The following is a 21,890-nucleotide window of genomic DNA, read 5'->3' as shown; positions in this document are numbered from 1 at the left end:
AGGGTACTGGGTGGATGTCGGCTAGTGATGGCTATTTAACAGTCTGATGGCCTTGAGATAGAAGCTGTTTGGTGCAGTTGCTGTACCAGGCGGTGAAACAGCCTGACTGGATTCTCTCAATGGCATAAGTTTGTGAGGGTCTTAGAGGCCAAGCCAAATTTCTCCAGCCTCCTGAGGTTGAAGAGGCACTGTTTCTCCTTCTTCACCACACTGTCTGAGTGGATGGACCATTATCAGATTGTCAGGGATGTGTACGCCAAGGAACTTGAAGCTTTTCACCTTCTCCACTGCGGCTGGTGAAGATGGACAAAATCAATATGCGCGGATACATGTATTAGACCTAATGGATATATATACTAGTCAGTATAGGATACATGTACTAGACCTAATGGGTAAATATACTAGTCAGTATAGGATACATGTATTAGACCTAATGGGTAAATAGACTAGTCAGTATAGGATACATGTATTAGACCTAATGGATAAATATACTAGTCAGTATAGGATACATGTATTAGACCTAATGGATAAATAGACTAGTCAGTATAGGATACATGTATTAGACCTAATGGATATATAGACTAGTCAGTATAGGATACATGTATTAGACCTAATAGAGAAATAGACTAGTCAGTCAGCTGCTCTACTCTAATGTATTAGCTACCATGGAGCCTTATTCTATTATAATGTATTAGCTACCATGGAGCCTTATTCTATTATAATGTATTAGCTACCATGGAGCCTTATTCTATTATAATATATTAGCTACCATGGAGCCTTATTCTATTATAATGTATTAGCTACCATGGAGCCTTATTCTATTATAATATATTAGCTACCATGGTGCCTTATTCTATTATAATGTATTAGCTACCATGGAGCCTTATTCTATTATAATGTATTAGCTACCATGGAGCCTTATTCTATTATAATGTATTAGCTACCATGATGCCTTATTATATTATAATGTATTAGCTACCATGGAGCCTTATTCTACTTCTTGCTAGTTTAATATTATATTGAGACTGACAAAGACACGTTTTTGCTGATCGATTAGTGAGAATTTAAAATAAACTTCACATCTACTACACATCTGTATTCAATGCAAATTCTGATTCATTCAGTCAACAGATAATATCAAAATAAACAACTAGCTCTATACTGCTTCTACATAGTGGAATAACATTGATGGGAACACTCATGTTTTTCATGTCAACAACTTTATTATAAAAACAGCATCACATTTTCATAGTCCTTTAGCTTGACGACTAATACACAAATTAACTCAATGAAACAAAAACGACTAAATTCAAGAAATGCACATTCTATTAATCTATTCAATATCTAAATCATGTATTCAAATTCATTTAGCGAAAAGCCAGATCAAATCAAATTCAAGAGGTTTAAGGTTAGAATCAAGAAATCCAAAACTCCATTAATCTATAAAGTAATTAACATTTAGCAATATCCCAAATATATAATGAACAATATTAGAGGGTTTATACTTGTATGCAATGGATTAACGTTCATAATCAAACACATTGTACGGTATTTATCATCTCCAGATGGAAACTAAAACAAAAGTAGGTCTAGTTTGTTAATGATTTCATATAAACTATATGATTTCATTTGGCATGAACAAAAACCTAAATTCTCAGGTCAAAAACATAAGTCGGAACACAGCCTCTCTATTCTCTCATGTGATTTCAGGTCCTCTGACTGGGAAAATGTCTTTCCACACTGAGAGCAGTGGTAAGTCTTCTCCTTCTGTGTATGTATTCTTGCGTGCTTATTCAGATGTTTTAAATTGATAAAACTCTTTCCACACTGGGAGCATTGGTAGAGCTTTTCTTGTGCGTGTGTTGTCTCATGCTCTTTTAGGGTCCCTAACTGGGTAAACCGCTTTCCACACAGAGAACATTGGAAAGGCTTTTCCCCTGTGTGTATCCTCTCATGCTCCTCCAGACTCCTTAAGCGGGTAAAACGCTTTCCACACTGGGAACATTGGAAAGGCTTTTCCCCTGTGTGTATCCTCTCATGCTGCTTTAGGCTCCCTGACCAGGCGAAACACTTTCCACACTGGGAACAGTTGTACGGTTTCTCTCCAGAGTGTATTCTCTTATGCTCCCTCATGTTTCCTAACAAAGTAAAACTCTTTCTACACTGGGAACATTGGAAAGGCCTTTCTCCTGTGTGTGTCCTCTCATGCCGTTTTAGGGCCCATGATAGGGAAAATCTCTTTTCACATTGGGAGCAGTGGTGTTGTCTCGCTGGTTTGGGTGTCACTGGGTCTGGTCCCCCTGAAGGACTCTTTCCGCTGTCAGAGTGAGAGTCTGGTCCCTCTCCTGCCAAAGACAAACAGATTATTTAGTTAAATACTTAATAGAGAACTGAATCAACGTCTACATGATAAAACTGGCTCCATGTTAGAGGAGGAGCCTGGTGAAGAGCTCCGGTCTGAGTAACTGACTGACGCTGCTCCCTCTGTGACATCGCTGCTCCCTCAGTGACATCGCTGCTCCCTCTGTGACATCGCTTCTCCCCCTGTGACATCGCTGCTCCCTCCTTTTAAACTACTGCCCAGCCTTTCTGAACTGCCTGGCTGAACACCACCTTATCATCTGAAGCTGTGGAATACCATTCACCTAGACCTGCCAGATCTCTACATGTGTTTTGTTAGTTTTTAAAGTATTACTCTGCCATTTTGTTTATTCATGCCCCCCTTCAGTCCTTGATTTCCCCTCAATAAGTCTAAATAATGATATATATATACAGTGGGGAGAACAAGTATAATGGACTGTCATTGTTACAATCTTAATTTCACGAACAGGACTGACGTTACCTACTTTTAGGAGGGCATGTCATTTTATTGAATGGTTTCCCCCCCTTGCCGTCTCCCGACAATAGGGCCTGCTCCGCTACTTCTCCTGACAGGTTAAAACTTCTTAGGGATAGGGGGCAGTACGTATTTATCTGGACAGGGAAGATAACAGTTTAATGTGGCTCTGTACTCCAGCATTTTAGATTTGAGATCAAATGTTAAATATGAGACAAAGGTACAGAAGGTCACCTTTTATTTGAGGGTATTTTCAGGTTATCTGTTCTACCATTTAGAAATAAAATCATTTCATGTATCTCGTCCCCCCATTTGAATGCGTCATAAGTATTTGGACAAATGTACTTATATGTGTATTAAAGTATATGGTCCCATATTCCTAGAACATAATAACTACATCAAGCCTGTGACTCTACAAACGTGTTGGATACATTTTCAGTTTGTTTTGGTTGTGTTTCAGAGGATGTTGTACCCAATAGAAATGAATGGTGTTGGGTTCTGAGAATATGAAATATACTTATTCATGAACACGAGGGCGAGAGGGATCCTATTGAAAGAGATCACATGTGGCAGGCATTGATAAGAGGAGAGAGCCATGGATTAGTGATGAAGAGGGGGGGGTCGAGGTCATGGCAGGCATTGATAAGGGGAGAGAGCCATGGATTAGTGATGAAGAGGGGTCGAGGTCAGGGCAGGCATTGATAAGGGGAGAGAGCCATGGATTAGTGATGAAGAGGGGGTGGGGTCGAGGTCAGGGCAGGCATTGATAAGGGGAGAGAGCCATGGATTAGTGATGAAGGGGGGGGGTCGAGGTCAGGGCAGGCATTGATAAGGGGAGAGAGCCATGGATTAGTGATGAAGGGGGGTTGAGGTCAGGGCAGGCATTGATAAGGGGAGAGAGCCATGGATTAGTGATGAAGAGGGGTCGAGGTCAGGGCAGGCATTGATAAGGGGAGAGAGCCATGGATTAGTGATGAAGAGGGGTCGAGGTCAGGGCAGACATTGATAAGGGGAGAGAGCCATGGATTAGTGATGAAGGGGGGTTGAGGTCAGGGCAGGCATTGATAAGGGGAGAGAGACATGGATTAGTGATGAAGGGGGGTTGAGGTCAGGGCAGGCATTGATAAGGGGAGAGAGCCATGGATTAGTGATGAAGGGGGGTTGAGGTCAGGGCAGGCATTGATAAGGGGAGAGAGCCATGGATTAGTGATGAAGGGGGGTTGAGGTCAGGGCAGGCATTGATAAGGGGAGAGAGACATGGATTAGTGATGAAGGGGGGTTGAGGTCAGGGCAGGCATTGATAAGGGGAGAGAGCCATGGATTAGTGATGAAGGGGGGTTGAGGTCAGGGCAGGCATTGGTAAGGGGAGAGAGCCATGGATTAGTGATGAAGGGGGGTCGAGGTCAGGTCACGTTAAGGGAGGAAGTAAAGTGTATGGCCCGTATTATTTAGTGTCCAGTAAAGTGCAGTAAAGTGTATGGCCCGTATTATTTAGTGTCCAGTAAAGTGCAGTAAAGTGTATGGCCCGTATTATTTAGTGTCCAGTAAAGTGCAGTAAAGTGCAGTAGAGTGCAGTAAAGTGTATGGCCCGTATTATTTAGTGTCCAGTAAAGTGCAGTAAAGTGTATGGCCCGTATTATTTAGTGTCCAGTAAAGTGTATGGCCCGTATTATTTAGTATCCAGTAAAGTGCAGTAAAGTGTATGGCCCGTATTATTTAGTGTCCAGTAAAGTGCAGTAAAGTGCAGTAAAGTGAAGTAAAGTGAAGTAAAATGTATGGCCCGTATTATTTAGTGTCCAGTAAAGTGCAGTAAAGATACAATGCTTGTACAGATGTGCAGGAGGTTTTTTGTCTAATGCAGCTGGATTGACCCTCTGGGAAGAATAAACTGGTTCAGCTTTTGTCCGTTGGGTTTTAACTCTGAGAATTAGAACCTAACAACGGTAAATAATGTATTGTGTCATACGAGTCACACTAGAATAGAATATGTTTCTGAACACTTCCATATTAATGTGGATGCTAACACGATTAGGGATAATCATGAATGGATCATATGTTTCTGAACACTTTGTGGTGCTAACATGATGGGTTCGGTAGGTAGCCTGGTGGTTAGAGGGGGGGTAGGTAGCCTGGTGGTTAGAGGGGGGGTAGGTAGCCTGGTGGTTAGAGGGGGGGTAGGTAGCCTGGTGGTTAGAGGGGGGGCAGGTAGCCTGGTGGTTAGAGGGGGGGTAGGTAGCCTGGTGGTTAGAGGGGGGGTAGGTAGCCTGGTGGTTAGAGGGGGGGTAGGTAGCCTGGTGGTTAGAGGGGGGGTAGGTAGCCTGGTGGTTAGAGGGGGGGCAGGTGTCCTGGTGGTTAGAGGGGGGGTAGGTAGCCTGGTGGTTAGAGGGGGGGTAGGTAGCCTGGTGGTTAGAGGGGGGGTAGGTAGCCTGGTGGTTAGAGGGGGGGTAGGTAGCCTGGTGGTTAGAGGGGGGGTAGGTAGCCTGGTGGTTAGAGGGGGGGGGGGGGTATAAATATTATACCCCTTATTGGTAATTAAATGTTGTATATCTCCACTGTCCTAATGAACAGATAGGGGAGAGTAGCGGAGGGCTTGAAGGAATGGAACAACTCTAATTCAGTCTCCACTGTCCTAATGAACAGATAGGGGAGAGTAGCGGAGGGCTTGAAGGAATGGAACAACTCTAATTCAGTCTCCACTGTCCTAATGAACAGATAGGGGAGAGTAGCGGAGGGCTTGAAGGAGTGGAACAACTCTAATTCAGTCTCCACTGTCCTAATGAACAGATAGGGGAGAGTAGCGGAGGGCTTGAAGGAATGGAACAACTCTAATTCATAGACAGAACTGTGGATGCAAGGACCCACCATGAGATCAAAATGATCGTTTTAACCATGTTTTGAGTCAAATACAGTGTTTGTTTACATTTGCATTGTTTACACACAACGGAGGTTTACAAGCTTATATTTGGGGTTCTGGTGAGGAGCACATTTCAGTGCAATGACCCTTTGTCTTTAACACCACACATTAGTTCAACAACTACAGAGTTTCTGGCTGTGTTTTTAAGACAGTACTCACTGGTGTTAATCAGATCTTCAGTCTCCTCATCCTCTCCCAAAACATCCTCCTCTTCTTTGTTCAATGTTACATCCTCCTCTTCTTTCGAGGTGATAGCCTCCTCTTCCTCCTTTTTCATTCTGAAAGCTTCTACCTCCTCTTCTTCCACTATGACAGCCTCTATCCCCTCTTCATCATTCACTCTAAAATGTTCTTCCTCTTCTTTCACTGTAACATCCTTCTCTTCTTCTTTCAATGATATGGCCTCCTCTTCCTCCTTTTTCATTCTGAAAACTTCTATCCCCTCTTCCTCTTTCAGTCTAAAATGTTCCTTCTCTTCTTCTTTCAATGATATGGCCTCTTCCTCATTTTTCATTATGAAAACTTCTATCCCCTCTTCCTCTTTCACTCTAAAATGTTCCTTCTCTTCTTCTTTCAATGATATGGCCTCCTCTTCCTCATTTTTCATTCTGAAAACTTCTATCCCCTCTTCCTCTTTCACTCTAAAATGTTCCTTCTCTTCTTCTTTCAATGATATGGCCTCCTCTTCCTCATTTTTCATTCTGAAAACTTCTATCCCCTCTTCCTCTTTCACTCTAAAATGTTCCTTCTCTTCTTCTTTCAATGATATGGCCTCCTCTTCCTCATTTTTCATTCTGAAAACTTCTATCCCCTCTTCCTCTTTCACTCTAAAATGTTCCTTCTCTTCTTCTTTCAATGTTATGGCCTCCTCTTCATAATTTTCCATTCTGAAAACTTCTATCCCCTCTTCCTCTTTCACTCTAAAATGTTCCTTCTCTTCTTCTTTCAATGATATGGCCTCCTCTTCCTCATTTTTCATTCTGAAAACTTCTATCCCCTCTTCCTCTTTCACTCTAAAATGTTCCTTCTCTTCTTCTTTCAATGTTATGGCCTCCTCTTCATAATTTTCCATTCTGAAAACTTCTATCCCCTCTTCCTCTTTCACTCTAAAATGTTCCTTCTCTTCTTCTTTCAATGTTATGGCCTCCTCTTCCTCCTTTTTCATTCTGAAAACTTCTATCCCCTCTTCCTCTTCCACTCTAAAATGTTCTTTCTCTTCTTTCCATGTCATACTGATAGCCTCCTTTTCCTCCTGTTTCATTCTGAAAGCTTCTTCCTCTCCTTTTACTCTAATATCCCCCTCCTCTCCTTTCATGACGATGTTCAGTCCCAGAGCTTCTTTCTCCGTCCAGCAGACCTCCTCTTCTTTAGAAGGAGGAGAGTAGCTTAGCGACCTCATGGTCGGGCTAGCTAGCATTAGCGATAAGCTTAGTGCTAGACTCAGTATAATCAACACATTTGTACATTTAACAAACAAATTACTTTAAGTTAAATAGTAGATACGTAAAGAGGATTGTGTTAAAAACACCGAGATTAATATACACAAAAATGGTCCAAAGAGCTTGTTTTCGGTTGTATGTTGGCTACCAGGCTACGGAGGTGGTTGAATGAATCAAGAAGCTTCCGGTGTCGTGTGGGCCACTAGATATGACGTCACCATCTGAAGACGCATATCGCCGTCAGCTGACTGAAATGGGTAACGCAGTTAAGTAAAATATTCACTACATTGTTTATTAATTTAAAGATGAGCAAATATGTTTTGTCTGACTTCTTACAGCCAATACTTTCGTCTATGCAGACCTGTAGCTACATGTGAACATGTACATTATGAATATATAATGGTAGAATAGTTCCGTGTAGCTCAGTTGGTAAAGCATTGTGCTTGCAACGCCAGGGTTGTTGGTTTGATACCCGCGGGGGACCAGTACGAAAATGTATGCACACACTAATGTGAGTAGATCTGCGTCTGCTTTAATGAATAACATGTTAAACAAAATTAAGACCTAGTTAAGGATTAACTCCAATCTTGACAACAATATAATGTCAGTTGTAAGCTACCGAGGAGGTGGCTGACTAGCTGCTGTTGTTGAAGAAGCGTCCTGTCCTCTAGATTACACGTCACGCTGGTAGCGTCGCCTCAAAGAAGCACATCGTCATCTGCCGACTGGTGTCATACGTTTATTTTATTTTCAGAACTTTTTTATTTTAATCTATTTTATAAAATACTAATTTTATATTGACATGTATAAAGAGAAGCAAGCAGGTGTTGATTGATTGATTAGACGTCATGACAATTTAAAACATACTATCCTACTATTTTGTCATTCAGTGAAAACGAACAGATAATTGTTTATTAAGTAAAGCTGCGAAATGGAGAGTTGAAAATAAAGAGAAGGGAGGGTCACAAAAGGGAAGTTTGGGAATGATTTGCTGAAAGAGCAAGATGATAACTATGTCATGTGTGATGAATGTGAGGCCCGATACAACTTTACTCCCATTGGAAACAACGCCGATGATTCATCTGGGGTTAGTTATCAGTACGCTGCATTCATAACCAAGTGGGAATTTACCACATACGACTGGGAAAAACTCCACAAGAACGGCAATCCAACTGGTATTTACGACTTTACAACTGGAAAATCCCGACCTCCCACTTGGTTACGAATACAGCATTATTGGTTGCCACACCTCAGTCCACCTCATTCACATGAAAGGGGTGGGGCTATCTCTTTAAATGCCCCCACCTGCAGTCTTTGGCCGTGTTCCTCTGCTCAGACATTGCTGACTGACACCTGACAGAGCTGACAATGCCTGGACAGGTATTTGCACATGTTATAGTAATGGGCTCGTACGAGCGGATCACTGTTGTCAAGTCACCGCCTTTCAAAGTGTGATGCATTTTGGGGATAAAAAGTGTCCGACTTGCGACTACATGAACTTTAAAACAACCATTTGATCAAAGATCATAAAGTCGACTGCGAACAGCTACAGCTTTCAACCAGCTGTAACTTACAGCCATTGGCTGCATTGGGGAGGCTATATTGTCAACCAATCATCAGGGTGTTTCTGTTTTGACCCACACAAACTGGACCAATCATTTCAACATTTTGTTACTTTACAGCCTTATTCAAAAATATATTAAATTCAATTGTTCCTCATCTATCTTCACACAATACCCCATAATGACAAAAACAGGTTTTTAGAAATGTTTGCAAATGGGTCAAAAATAAATAAACAAAAACACCTTATTTACATAAGTATACAAACCCTTTGTTATGAGAATCGAAATTAAGATCAGGTACTTTGTTTTTACACGGCTGCTACTCGCTGTTAATTATCTATGCATAGTCACTTTACCCCTACCTACATGCACAAATTACCTGGACTAACCTGTACCCCTGCACGTTGACTCTGTACCGGTACCCCCTGTATATAGCCTCCTCACATTGACTCTGTACTGGTGCCCCCTGTATATAGCCTCCACATTGACTATGTACCGGTACCCCCTGTATATAGCCTCCTCACATTGACTCTGTACCGGTACCCCCTGTATATAGCCTCCACATTGACTCTGTACTGGTACCCCCTGTATATAGCCTCCTCACATTGACTCTGTACCGGTACCCCCTGTATATAGCCTCCACATTGACTCTGTACCAGTACCCCCTGTATATTGCCTCCACATTGACTTTGTACCAGTACCCCCTGTATATAACCTCCACATTGACTCTGTACCGCTACCCCCTGTATATAGCCTCCTCACATTGACTCGGTACCGGTACCCCCTGTATATAGCCTCCTCACATTGACTCTGTACCGGTACCCCCTGTATATAGCCTCCACATTGACTCTGTACCAGTACCCCCTGTATATTGCCTCCACATTGACTCTGTACCAGTACCCCCTGTATATAACCTCCACATTGACTCTGTACTGGTGCCCCCTGTATATAGCCTCCTCACATTGACTCGGTACCGGTACCCCCTGTATATAGCCTCCTATATATAGCCTGGTGCCCCCTGTATATAGCCTCCTCACATTGACTCTGTACTGGTACCCCATATATTTAGCCTCCACATTGACTCTGTACTTGTACCCCATATATATAGCCCCCTCACATTGACTCTGTACTTGTACTCCCTGTATATACTCTCCTCACACGGACTCTGTACCGGTACCACCTGTATATAGCCTCCTCTCATTGACTCTATACCGGTACCCCCTGTATATAGCCTCCTCACATTGACTCTGTACAGGTACCCCCTGTATATAGCCTCCACATTGACTCTGTACCTGTACCCCCTGTATATAGCCTCCTCACGTTGACTCTGTACCGGTACCCCCTGTATATAGCCTCCACATTGACTCTGTACCAGTACCCCCTGTATATAGCCTCCTCACATTGACTCTGTACTTGTACCCCCTGTACAATATCATATTACACAAGGACCTTAAGGGACATAAACACAGTTATCGTTCAAACAGGCAGAGTATTTAATTGTCTTAAAATACAGTTCAATTTCTTTTTGCAAGGTAATAAAATGTGGTGTTTTGTTTGTAAATTTACATTTGTGAATATGAAATTTGGTCAAAAGAAAAATGAAATTAATTACATAAAATTGTTTCAACTTATTTCTATCGTAGGTAAAGAATCCAAGCAATACAGCTCTCCATAATAGTGTAAAATCTTCATAAATGTGTTCAATTATAAATCTACTGATGTCTTTCCACAGATTCCTTACATGAATACAAGGCAAAGAAAAGATGCAACACTGTTTCTGGGTGGTCATTACAAAAGGTACAATTTCAATGTATGTTTTTTAAAACTTAATATAGTGGTTGGCAGGATAATATTTATGAATAATTTAAAAAGAAACTTCCTGAATTTTGTTAATAAGTAGGTATGTGTGTGGCAACATCCAAACTTTTTCCAACAGACATTATCAATAAAACATTCCATAGACACAACATCCTGTTGAAACAATGTTCCTATAGATCTATTGGTGTTGAATGGACCAACATGACATGAGGAATAGATACAACATCCTGTTGAAACAAGGTTCCTATAGATCTATTGTTGTTGAATGGACCAACATGACATGAGGAATAGATACAACATCCTGTTGAAACAAGGTTCCTATAGATCTATTGTTGTTGAATGGACCAACATGACATGAGGAATAGATACAACATCCTGTTGAAACAAGGTTCCTATAGATCTATTGGTGTTGAATGGACCAACATGACATGAGGAATAGATACAACATCCTGTTGAAACAAGGTTCCTATAGATCTATTGTTGTTGAATGGACCAACATGACATGAGGAATAGATACAACATCCTGTTGAAACAAGGTTCCTATAGATCTATTGGTGTTGAATGGACCAACATGACATGAGGAATAGATACAACATCCTGTTGAAACAAGGTTCCTATAGATCTATTGTTGTTGAATGGACCAACATGACATGAGGAATAGATACAACATCCTGTTGAAAGAAGGTTCCTATAGATCTATTGTTGTTGAATGGAACAAAAGAGAAACAAATCTTTCCTACTGATGAGTCAACAGGGGTAATCGTAGGTATGTTCTGAGGGTCTTGACACATTCCTGAATACTAAAGCAACACCTGAGGGAATGGCATCTAAAACGATTGTAACATGTTTAGGTGTTACAGGGACCTTGTGAAATGATCAGACTTCCTTATAATGAAGTAAAAGACCCTCTGCATTTACCAGTTGTCTCACCAATAGGATATTATTTAGGAACCAATATTCTAAAAACAAAGAAGTGTTTTTATACAATATGTCCCGATTATTTCATATATAATATATATAATATACATATATAAAATGATGCTTATAAATTAAGGTCCGTAACAGGAAAAGCTGCCGATGAAAACCTGAGAGTTTCACAGGAACTCGTAGTACAGAGTAGATCCATATGACGTTCGAACATATTGCATTGTAGGTAGTTTAGAAGATATCCGGAAATAAGTTAATAAATATGTAATGACATTAAAAACATAACTATTTGTAAAAACTCAAGCTTACTAACCTTCAACGTGTTGTCAGAAAATAAAAGATGCATTTTACTCAACTGCGTTACCCACTCCAGCTAGCAAAAAGCAATGTGGGGCTTTAAGGCAACGCTGCTAGTGTGACGTATAATCTAGTGGACGGAACGCTTCTTTCAACAGCAACAATAGTCAGTCAGACACCTCGGTAGCTTGCTGGACACAATAGACGAACCAATAAAGCTCTTTAGACGCTTTAGTGTATATTAGCCACTGTGTTGTAAACCCACGTCTGTCGTCTAGTTAGTTATCCGATTTAATTTCATATTTACGCTGTTATTAGTCAGCTAGAGGGCTGATTAAGTTAGCATTAGCCTATCTAGCTAACATCTCCGACCATGAGTTCACTAAGCTACTCTCCTCCTGCTACAGAAGAGGCGATCTGCTGGACGGAGAAAGAAGTTCTCGTGAAAGAGGAGGAGGAAGAGGAGGCTGTTACAATACAAGTAGAGGTTGAGGCTGTTACGGTGAAAGAGGAAGAGGAAGACGTTACAGTGAAAGAAGAGGAAGACGCGTTCAGAGTAAAAGAGGAGGAGGAGGATGTTACAGTAAAAGAAGAGGAGGAGAAAGAGGAGGATACCGTTTTTGGAGTGAAAGAGGAGGAAGGGGAGATGACTGTTACGTCGAAAAAGGAGGAGGAGGAAACTGGATATCTGGGCCCCGTTTCCCAAAGTTATCTTAAGGCATCCAATGGTTCTAACGATGAAGTTAGCTGTGAGATGCTTTTGGGAAACCGGGCCCTGATTAACACTAGTAAGTACTGTCTTAAAAACAGAAGCATAAACTCTGCAGTTGTTGAACTGATGTTTGGTGTTAAAGGGAAATCTGAAGTTGCTTTTAAATGATTTATAAATAGCCATTGATTCTTGAAGATTTTAAACTGTGTGGTTCCAGCCCTGAATGCTGATTGGCTGACAGCCGTGGTATATCAGACCGTATACCACGGGTATGACAAAACATTTTATTTTTACTGTTCTAATGACGTTGGTAACCAGTTTATAATAGCAATAAGGCATGTCAAGGGTTTGTGGTATAGGTAAATCAACACTGTATAGCCTCAAAACATGGTTAAAACTAGAATGTTGATATCGTGGATGGAATTTGAGAGTAGTTACATTTCTCCATCCATCATCTTATTACCAAAACAGTAGCGGAATGACATCTTTGTTATGGTTTGAACTGCAGATTGGTTGATTGGTTGGTTGGTTGATTGTGGCTTTAAAAAAAAAAACTTCTACAGGATCAGTGTCCCGAAATCTGGACAGTTGCTGCTCTGAAGGTAAATAATGTACTTCTATTCTGTAATCTTGCTCTGATTTGTCATCCTGAGGATCTCAGAGATAAAATGTAGATCGAATTGTTTGATAAAATCCATTTTTATATCCTAACACGATCCGGTTTGGTATACAGTGTTTTGCATGAATTCCAGACTCTTTCAACTTGCAACAAAACAATATATGAACTCTAATCTGCATCAAGTTGTTTAACCCGGTCAAGTTTGGTTTCTGTGCAATCCCCAGACACTCTAGAAGACAACCAAACTCGTTTCATCATTCTACATTATGTATTGGCTACGCAACACGTCAATTATACCATGAAGGTCAGCCATCATTAAGCACCAATGAGACGAGCTGTGTTCACTTGATTGACAGTGTCCTGGTCCAATGACCACCTATCGTTTTGAAACCTAGCTAGATAGCCAATGAGCTGGGCTTTCCAACAGGACGCACGGTAGTTTGCTGGAGGTCATTTTGCAGGGCTCTGGCAGTGCACCTCCTTGCACAAAGGCGGAGGTAGCGGTCCTGCTGCTGGGTTGTTGCCCTCCTACGGCCTCCTCCACGTCTCCTGATGTACTGGCCTGTCTCCTGGTAGCGCCTCCATGCTCTGGACACTACGCTGACAGACACAGCAAACCTTTTTGCCACAGCTCGCATTGATGTGCCATCCTGGATGAACTGCACTACCTGAGCCACTTGTGTGGGTTGTAGACTCCGTCTCATGCTACCACTAGAGTGAGAGCACCGCCAGCATTCAAAAGTGACCAAAACATCAGCCAGGAAGCATAGGAACTGAGAAGTGGTCTGTGGTCACCACCTGCAGAATCACTCCTTTTTTGGGGGTGTCTTGCTAATTGCCTATAATTTCCACCTTTTGTCTATTCCATTTGCACAACAGCATGTGAAATTTATTGTCAATCAGTGTTGCTTCCTAAGTGGACAGTTTGATTTCACAGAAGTGCGATTGACTTGGAGTTACATTGTGTTGTTTAAGTGTTCCCTTTATTTTTTTGAGCAGTGTATATATATTTTTTTTTTTATTTAACCAGGTAGGCTAATCTTTATTTAACCAGGTAGGCTAGTTGAGAACAAGTTCTCATTTGCAACTGCGACCTGGCCAAGATAAAGCATAGCAGTGTGAACAGACAACAACACAGAGTTACACATGGAGTAAACAATAAACAAGTCAATAACATGGTAGAAAAAAAGAGAATCTATATACAATGTGTGCAAAAGGCATGAGGAGGTAGGCAATAAATCGAATAATTACAATTTAGCAGATTAACACTGGAGTGATAAATCATCAGATGATCATGTGCAAGTAGAAATACTGGTGTGCAAAAGAGCAGAAAAGTAAATAAATAAAAGCAGTGTGGGGGGTGAGGTAGGTAAATTGGGTGGGCTATATACCGATGGACTATGTACAGCTGCAGCGATCGGTTAGCTGCTTGGATAGCAGATGTTTAAAGTTGTTGAGGGAGGTAAAAGTCTCCAACTTCAGAGATTTTTGCAATTCGTTCCAGTCGCAGGCAGCAGAGAACTGGAAGGAAAGGCGTCCAAATGAGGTTTTGGCTTTAGGGATGATCAGTGAGATACACCTGCTGGAGCGCGTGCTACGGGTGGGTGTAGCCATCGTGACCAGTGAACTGAGATAAGGCGGCACTTTACCTAGCATAGCCTTGTAGATGACCTGGAGCCAGTGGGTCTGACGACGAATATGTAGCGAGGGCCAGCCGACTAGGGCATACAGGTCGCAGTGGTGGGTCGTATAAGGTGCTTTAGTAACAAAACGGATGGCACTGTGATAAACTGCATCCAGTTTGCTGAGTAGAGTATTGGAAGCTATTTTGTAGATGACATCGCCGAAGTCGAGGATCGGTAGGATAGTCAGTTTTACTAGGGTAAGTTTGGCGGCGTGAGTGAAGGAGGCTTTGTTGCGAAATAGAAAGCCGACTCTAGATTTGATTTTGGATTGGAGATGTTTGATATGAGTCTGGAAGGAGAGTTTGCAGTCTAGCCAGACACCTAGGTACTTATAGATGTCCACATATTCTAGGTCGGAACCGTCCAGGGTGGTGATGCTAGTCGGGCGTGCGGGTGCAGGCAGCGAACGGTTGAAAGCATGCATTTGGTTTTACTAGCGTTTAAGAGCAGTTGGAGGCCACGGAAGGAGTGTTGTATGGCATTGAAGCTCGTTTGGAGGTTAGATAGCACAGTGTCCAAGGAAGGGCCAGAAGTATACAGAATGGTGTCGTCTGCGTAGAGGTGGATCAGGGAATCGCCCGCAGCAAGAGCAACATCATTGATATATACAGAGAAAAGAGTCGGCCCGAGAATTGAACCCTGTGGTACCCCCATAGAGACTGCCAGAGGACCGGACAACATGTCCTCCGATTTGACACACTGAACTCTGTCTGCAAAGTAGTTGGTGAACCAGGCAAGGCAGTCATTAGAAAAACCGAGGCTACTGAGTCTGCCGATAAGAATATGGTGATTGACAGAGTCGAAAGCCTTGGCCAGGTCGATGAAGACGGCTGCACAGTACTGTCTGTTATCGATGGTGGTTATGATATCATTTAGTACCTTGAGCGTGGCTGAGGTGCACCCGTGACCGGCTCGGAAACCGGATTGCACAGTGGAGAAGGTACGGTGGAATTCGAGACGGTCAGTGATCTGTTTGTTGACTTGGCTTTCGAAGAACTTAGATAGGCAGGGCAGGATGGATATAGGTCTGTAACAGTTTGGGTCCAGGGTGTCTCCCCCTTTGAAGAGGGGGATGACCGCGGCAGCTTTCCAATCCTTGGGGATCTCAGATGATACGAAGAAGAGGTTGAACAGGCTGGTAATAGGGGGTGCGACAATGGCGGCGGACAGTTTCAGAAATAGGGGGTCCAGATTGTCAAGCCCAGCTGATTTGTATGGGTCCAGGTTTTCCAGCTCTTTCAGAACATCTGCTATCTGGATTTGGGTAAAGGAGAAGCTGGGGAGGCTTGGGCGAGTAGCAGCGGGGGGGGCGGGGCTGTTGGCCAAGGTTGGAGTCGCCAGGAGGAAGGCATGGCCAGCCATTGAGAAATGCTTGTTGAAGTTTTTGATTATCACGGATTTATCGGTGGTGACCGTGTTACCTAGCCTCAGTGCAGTGGGCAGCTGGGAGGAGGTGCTCTTGTTCTCCATGGACTTTACAGTATCCCAGAACTTTTTGGAGTTAGAGCTACAGGATGCAAATTTCTGCTTGAAAAAGCTGGCCTTTGCTTTCCTGACTGACTGCGTGTATTGGTTCCTGACTTCCCTGAACAGTTGCATATCGCGGGGGCTCTTCGATGCTATTGCAGTTCGCCACCGGTTGTTTTTGTGCTGGTCGAGGGCAGTCAGGTCTGGAGTGAACCAAGGGCTATATCTGTTCTTCGTTCTGCATTTTTTGAACGGAGCATGCTTGTCTAATATGGTGAGGAAGTAACTTTTAAAGAATGACCAGGCATCCTCAACTGACGGGATGAGGTCAATATCCTTCCAGGGTACCCGGGCCAGGTCGATTAGAAAGGCCTGCTCGCAGAAGTGTTTTAGGGAGCGTTTGACAGTGATGAGGGGTGGTCGTTTGACCGCGGACCCGTAGCGGATACAGGCAATGAGGCAGTGATCGCTGAGATCTTGATTGAAGACAGCAGAGGTGTATTTGGAGGGCAAGTTGGTCAGGATAATGTCTATTAGGGTGCCCATGTTTACGGATTTAGGGTTGTACCTGGTGGGTTCCTTGATGATTTGTGTGAGATTGAGGGCATCTAGCTTAGATTGTAGGACTGCCGGGGTGTTAAGCATATCCCAGTTTAGGTCACCTAACAGAACAAACTCTGAAGCTAGATGGGGAGCGATCAATTCACAGATGGTGTCCAGGGCACAGCTGGGAGCTGAGGGGGGTCGGTAGTAGGCGGCAACAGTGAGAGACTTATTTCTGGAGAGATTAATTTTTAAAATTAGAAGTTCGAACTGTTTGGTCATAGACCTGGAAAGTATGACAGAACTTTGCAGGCTATCTCTGCAGTAGATTGCAACTCCTCCCCCTTTGGCAGTTCTATCTTGACGGAAAGTGTTATAGTTGGGTATGGAAATCTGAGAATTTTTGGTGGCCTTCCTAAGCCAGGATTCAGACATGGCAAGGACATCAGGGTTGGCAGAGTGTGCTAAAGCGGTGAGTAAGACAAACTTAGGGAGGAGGCTTCTGATGTTGACATGCATGAGGCCAAGGCTTTTTCGATCACAGAAGTCAACAAATGAGGGTGCCTGGGGACATGCAGGGCCTGGGTTTACCTCCACATCACCCGAGGAACAGAGGAGTTGTAGGATGAGGGTGCGGCTAAAGGCTATCAAAACTGGTCGCCTAGAGCGTTGGAGACAAGGAATAAAAGGAGCAGATTTATGGGCGTGGTAGAATAGATTCTGGGCATAATTTGCAGACGGGTATGGTGGGGCACGGGTACAGCGGAGGCAAGCCCAGGCACTGGGTGATGATAAGAGAGGTTGTATCTCTGGACATGCTGGTCTCAATGGGTGAGGTCACCGCATGTGTGGGAGGTGGGACAAAGGAGGTATCAGAGGTACGGAGAGTGGAACTACGGGGTCCATTGCAAACCAAAACAATGATAACTAGCCCGAACAACAGTATACAAGGCATATTGATATTTGAGAGAGACATACAGTAAGGCATAAAGTGATTGCAGGTCTTGATTGGGAGAGCTAGCTAAAACAACAGGTGAGATAACAGCAGCTAGTCAGCTAACACAGCAACAGCAGGTAAAAATGGCGACGACTAGGCAGAGAGGGTCGGATTAACTACACACAGAGCCTGAGTTAAAACACAGAGGCGACAGATAAAACACAAATAAACAGAATGGAGTACCGTGAATTAATGGACAGTCCGGCAGGCATCAGCTATGTAGCCAAGTGATCATAGTGTCCAGGGGGCAGCCGTAGATGGAGCAGGGAAGCCGCCACTAAGCTAGCACGCGGCGTTTAAAGTTAGTAGCCCGGGGGGTGGTCTGCTCAGACGGAGTGGGTCTGCTCAGACGGAGGCCGGTTGAGGGCACAGCGGATGGGGTATTCGTCTGCAGACCAGACGTGGTCGTGTCGACAGAGAATCCAAGCCGGATGGCGATGGCGAAAGAGAGGTTGTGATTGTAGAATTGTGTTTGCTAACTGGTGCTAGCTTCGTGGCAGTGGCGCTAGCTGCGCTAGCTGCAAGCTAGCTGTGAGGATCAGAAGTAGTGGCCCAGGGATTACGGCAGGAATCCGGCGTTGTTGTCGAGAGACAGTCCGATGCTGGTACATTGGTGAGTAATATCCAGGCTAATAACAGGGCTGGTGTCTGTGCAGAAGGTAAAAGCTGCTAGCAGCGGCTAAAAATGGCTAAATAGCTTGTAGCTGATTAGCTGGTTAGCTACTGGGGGTTCTTGAATGTGTTCCAAAGTAAAAAGAATAATAGCGATTCCGTATCACATTGGGTGAGGTAGGTTACCGGAAGGTATAATCGAATTAAAAATCGAAAAGAGATAGATTTTTTTTATTTTTAATATATACAAGAAATACGAAAAATACAAACGTACACGAGAGGACTAAACAAACACGTCTACACTGAAGTTATGGGTTCTACAGTAGGTCTATGTTATTGTTAGGTGAAGTTATGGGTCCTACAGTAGGTCTATGTTGTTGTTAGGTGAAGTTATGGGTCCTACAGTAGGTCTATGTTATTGTTAGGTGAAGTTATGGGTTCTACAGTAGGTCTATGTTGTTGTTAGATGAAGTTATGGGTCCTACAGTAGGTCTATGTTGTTGTTAGGTGAAGGTATGGGTCCTACAGTAGGTCTATGTTATTGTTATGGGTCCTACAGTAGGTCTATGTTGTTGTTAGGTGAAGTTATGGGTTCTACAATAGGTCTATGTTATTGTTATGGGTTCTACAGTAGGTCTATGTTGTTGTTAGGTGAAGTTATGGGTCTTACAGTAGGTCTATGTTGTTGTTACGTGAAGTTATGGGTCCTACAGTAGGTCTATGTTATTGTTAGGTGAAGTTATGGGTCCTACAGTAGGTCTATGTTGTTGTTAGGTGAAGTTATGGGTCCTACAGTAGGTCTATGTTATTGTTAGGTGAAGTTATGGGTCCTACAGTAGGTCTATGTTGTTGTTAGGTGAAGTTATGGGTCCTACAGTAGGTCTATGATGTTAGGTGAAGTTATGGGTCCTACAGTAGGTCTATGTTATTGTTATGGGTTCTACAGTAGGTCTATGTTGTTGTTAGGTGAAGTTATGGGTCCTACAGTAGGTCTATGTTATTGTTATGGGTTCTACAGTAGGTCTATGTTGTTGTTAGGTGAAGTTATGGGTCCTACAGTAGGTCTATGTTATTGTTATGTGAAGTTATGGGTTCTACAGTAGGTCTATGTTGTTGTTAGGTGAAGTTATGGGTCCTACAGTAGGTCTATGTTGTTAGGTGAAGTTATGGGTCCTACAGTAGGTCTATGTTGTTTTTAGGTGAAGTTATGGGTCCTACAGTAGGTATATGTTGTTAGGGGAAGTTATGGGTCCTACAGTAGGTCTATGTTGTTGTTAGGTGAAGTTATGGGTCCTACAGTAGGTCTATGTTGTTGTTAGGTGAAGTTATGGGTCCTACAGTAGGTCTATGTTATTGTTAGTTGAAGTTATGGGTCCTACAGTAGGTCTATGTTGGGTGAAGTTATGGGTCCTACCGTAGGTCTATGTTATTGTTAGGTGAAGTTATGGGTCCTACAGTAGGTCTATGTTATTGTTAGGTGAAGTTATGGGTCCTACAGTAGGTCTATGTTGGGTGAAGTTATGGGTTCTACAGTAGGTCTATGTTGTTTTTAGGTGAAGTTATGGGTCCTACAGTAGGCATATGTTGTTAGGTGAAGTTATGGGTCCTACAGTAGGTCTATGTTGTTGTTAGGTGAAGTTATGGGTCCTACAGTAGGTCTATGTTGTTGTTAGGTGAAGTTATGGGTCCTACAGTAGGTCTATGTTATTGTTAGTTGAAGTTATGGGTCCTACAGTAGGTCTATGTTGGGTGAAGTTATGGGTCCTACCGTAGGTCTATGTTATTGTTAGGTGAAGTTATGGGTCCTACAGTAGGTCTATGTTATTGTTAGGTGAAGTTATGGGTCCTACAGTAGGTCTATGTTGGGTGAAGTTATGGGTTCTACAGTAGGTCTATGGTATTGTTAGGTGAAGTTATGGGTCCTACAGTAGGTCTATGTTATTGTTAGGTGAAGTTATGGGTCCTACAGTAGGTCTATGTTGTTGTTAGGTGAAGTTATGGGTCCTACAGTAGGTCTATGTTGTTGTTAGGTGAAGTTATGGGTCCTACAGTAGGTCTATGTTATTGTTAGTTGAAGTTATGGGTCCTACAGTAGGTCTATGTTGGGTGAAGTTATGGGTCCTACCGTAGGTCTATGTTATTGTTAGGTGAAGTTATGGGTCCTACAGTAGGTCTATGTTATTGTTAGGTGAAGTTATGGGTCCTACAGTAGGTCTATGTTGGGTGAAGTTATGGGTTCTACAGTAGGTCTATGGTATTGTTAGGTGAAGTTATGGGTCCTACAGTAGGTCTATGTTATTGTTAGGTGAAGTTATGGGTCCTACAGTAGGTCTATGTTGTTGTTAGGTGAAGTTATGGGTCCTACAGTAAGTCTATGTTGTTGTTAGGTGAAGTTATGGGTCCTACAGTAGGTCTATGTTGTTGTTAGGTGAAGTTATGGGTCCTACAGTAGGTCTATGTTGTTGTTAGGTGAAGTTATGGGTCCTACAGTAGGTCTATGTTGTTGTTAGATGAAGTTATGGGTCCTACAGTAGGTCTATGTTATTGTTATGGGTCCTACAGTAGGTCTATGTTGTTGTTAGGTGAAGTTATGGGTTCTACAGTAGGTCTATGTTATTGTTATGGGTTCTACAGTAGGTCTATGTTGTTGTTAGGTGAAGTTATGGGTCTTACAGTAGGTCTATGTTGTTGTTACGTGAAGTTATGGGTCCTACAGTAGGTCTATGTTATTGTTAGGTGAAGTTATGGGTCCTACAGTAGGTCTATGTTGTTGTTAGGTGAAGTTATGGGTCCTACAGTAGGTCTATGTTATTGTTAGGTGAAGTTATGGGTCCTACAGTAGGTCTATGTTGTTGTTAGGTGAAGTTATGGGTCCTACAGTAGGTCTATGTTGTTAGGTGAAGTTATGGGTCCGACAGTAGGTCTATGTTATTGTTATGGGTTCTACAGTAGGTCTATGTTGTTGTTAGGTGAAGTTATGGGTCCTACAGTAGGTCTATGTTATTGTTATGTGAAGTTATGGGTTCTACAGTAGGTCTATGTTGTTGTTAGGTGAAGTTATGGGTCCTACAGTAGGTCTATGTTGTTAGGTGAAGTTATGGGTCCTACAGTAGGTCTATGTTGTTTTTAGGTGAAGTTATGGGTCCTACAGTAGGTATATGTTGTTAGGGGAAGTTATGGGTCCTACAGTAGGTCTATGTTGTTGTTAGGTGAAGTTATGGGTCCTACAGTAGGTCTATGTTGTTGTTAGGTGAAGTTATGGGTCCTACAGTAGGTCTATGTTATTGTTAGTTGAAGTTATGGGTCCTACAGTAGGTCTATGTTGGGTGAAGTTATGGGTCCTACCGTAGGTCTATGTTATTGTTAGGTGAAGTTATGGGTCCTACAGTAGGTCTATGTTATTGTTAGGTGAAGTTATGGGTCCTACAGTAGGTCTATGTTGGGTGAAGTTATGGGTTCTAC

General features: G+C 42.7%; 2 protein-coding genes across 4 annotated transcripts in view; one reads left to right on the top strand and one right to left on the bottom strand.

Annotated features, from left to right (window-relative positions):
• Positions 1 to 1,201: 1,201 nt before the first annotated feature.
• Positions 1,202 to 7,417, bottom strand: LOC139547898 (zinc finger protein 3-like). Its single transcript, XM_071357066.1, has 2 exons — positions 5,910 to 7,417; positions 1,202 to 2,345 (listed from the first exon to the last, which is right to left on the bottom strand). The coding sequence occupies exons 1-2, from the start codon at positions 7,165 to 7,167 to the stop codon at positions 1,660 to 1,662; spliced, it is 1,944 nt and encodes a 647-aa protein (XP_071213167.1). The 5' UTR covers positions 7,168 to 7,417; the 3' UTR covers positions 1,202 to 1,659.
• Positions 7,418 to 11,708: 4,291 nt separating this feature from the next.
• The window catches only part of LOC139547938 (zinc finger protein 271-like), a 189,346-nt gene continuing 179,164 nt past the window's right edge, over positions 11,709 to 21,890 (top strand). Inside the window, exons 1-2 of one of the 3 annotated variants that reach the window (XM_071357156.1) lie at positions 11,711 to 12,581; positions 13,069 to 13,107. In XM_071357156.1, the coding sequence (XP_071213257.1) occupies positions 12,167 to 12,581; positions 13,069 to 13,107 (454 nt within the window). In that variant the 5' untranslated portion in view covers positions 11,711 to 12,166. Of the gene's footprint in view, positions 12,582 to 13,068; positions 13,108 to 21,890 lie in introns of all 3 variants that reach the window. The other 2 variants (XM_071357182.1, XM_071357164.1) reach the window with 2 other exon arrangements.

The sequence above is a fragment of the Salvelinus alpinus genome, chromosome 2 (genome assembly GCF_045679555.1).
Source record: "Salvelinus alpinus chromosome 2, SLU_Salpinus.1, whole genome shotgun sequence".
In the NCBI taxonomy this organism is placed as follows: domain Eukaryota; kingdom Metazoa; phylum Chordata; class Actinopteri; order Salmoniformes; family Salmonidae; genus Salvelinus; species Salvelinus alpinus.
Note: the sequence above shows the minus strand (reverse complement) of the source record. Positions and strands in the feature narration are given on the sequence as shown.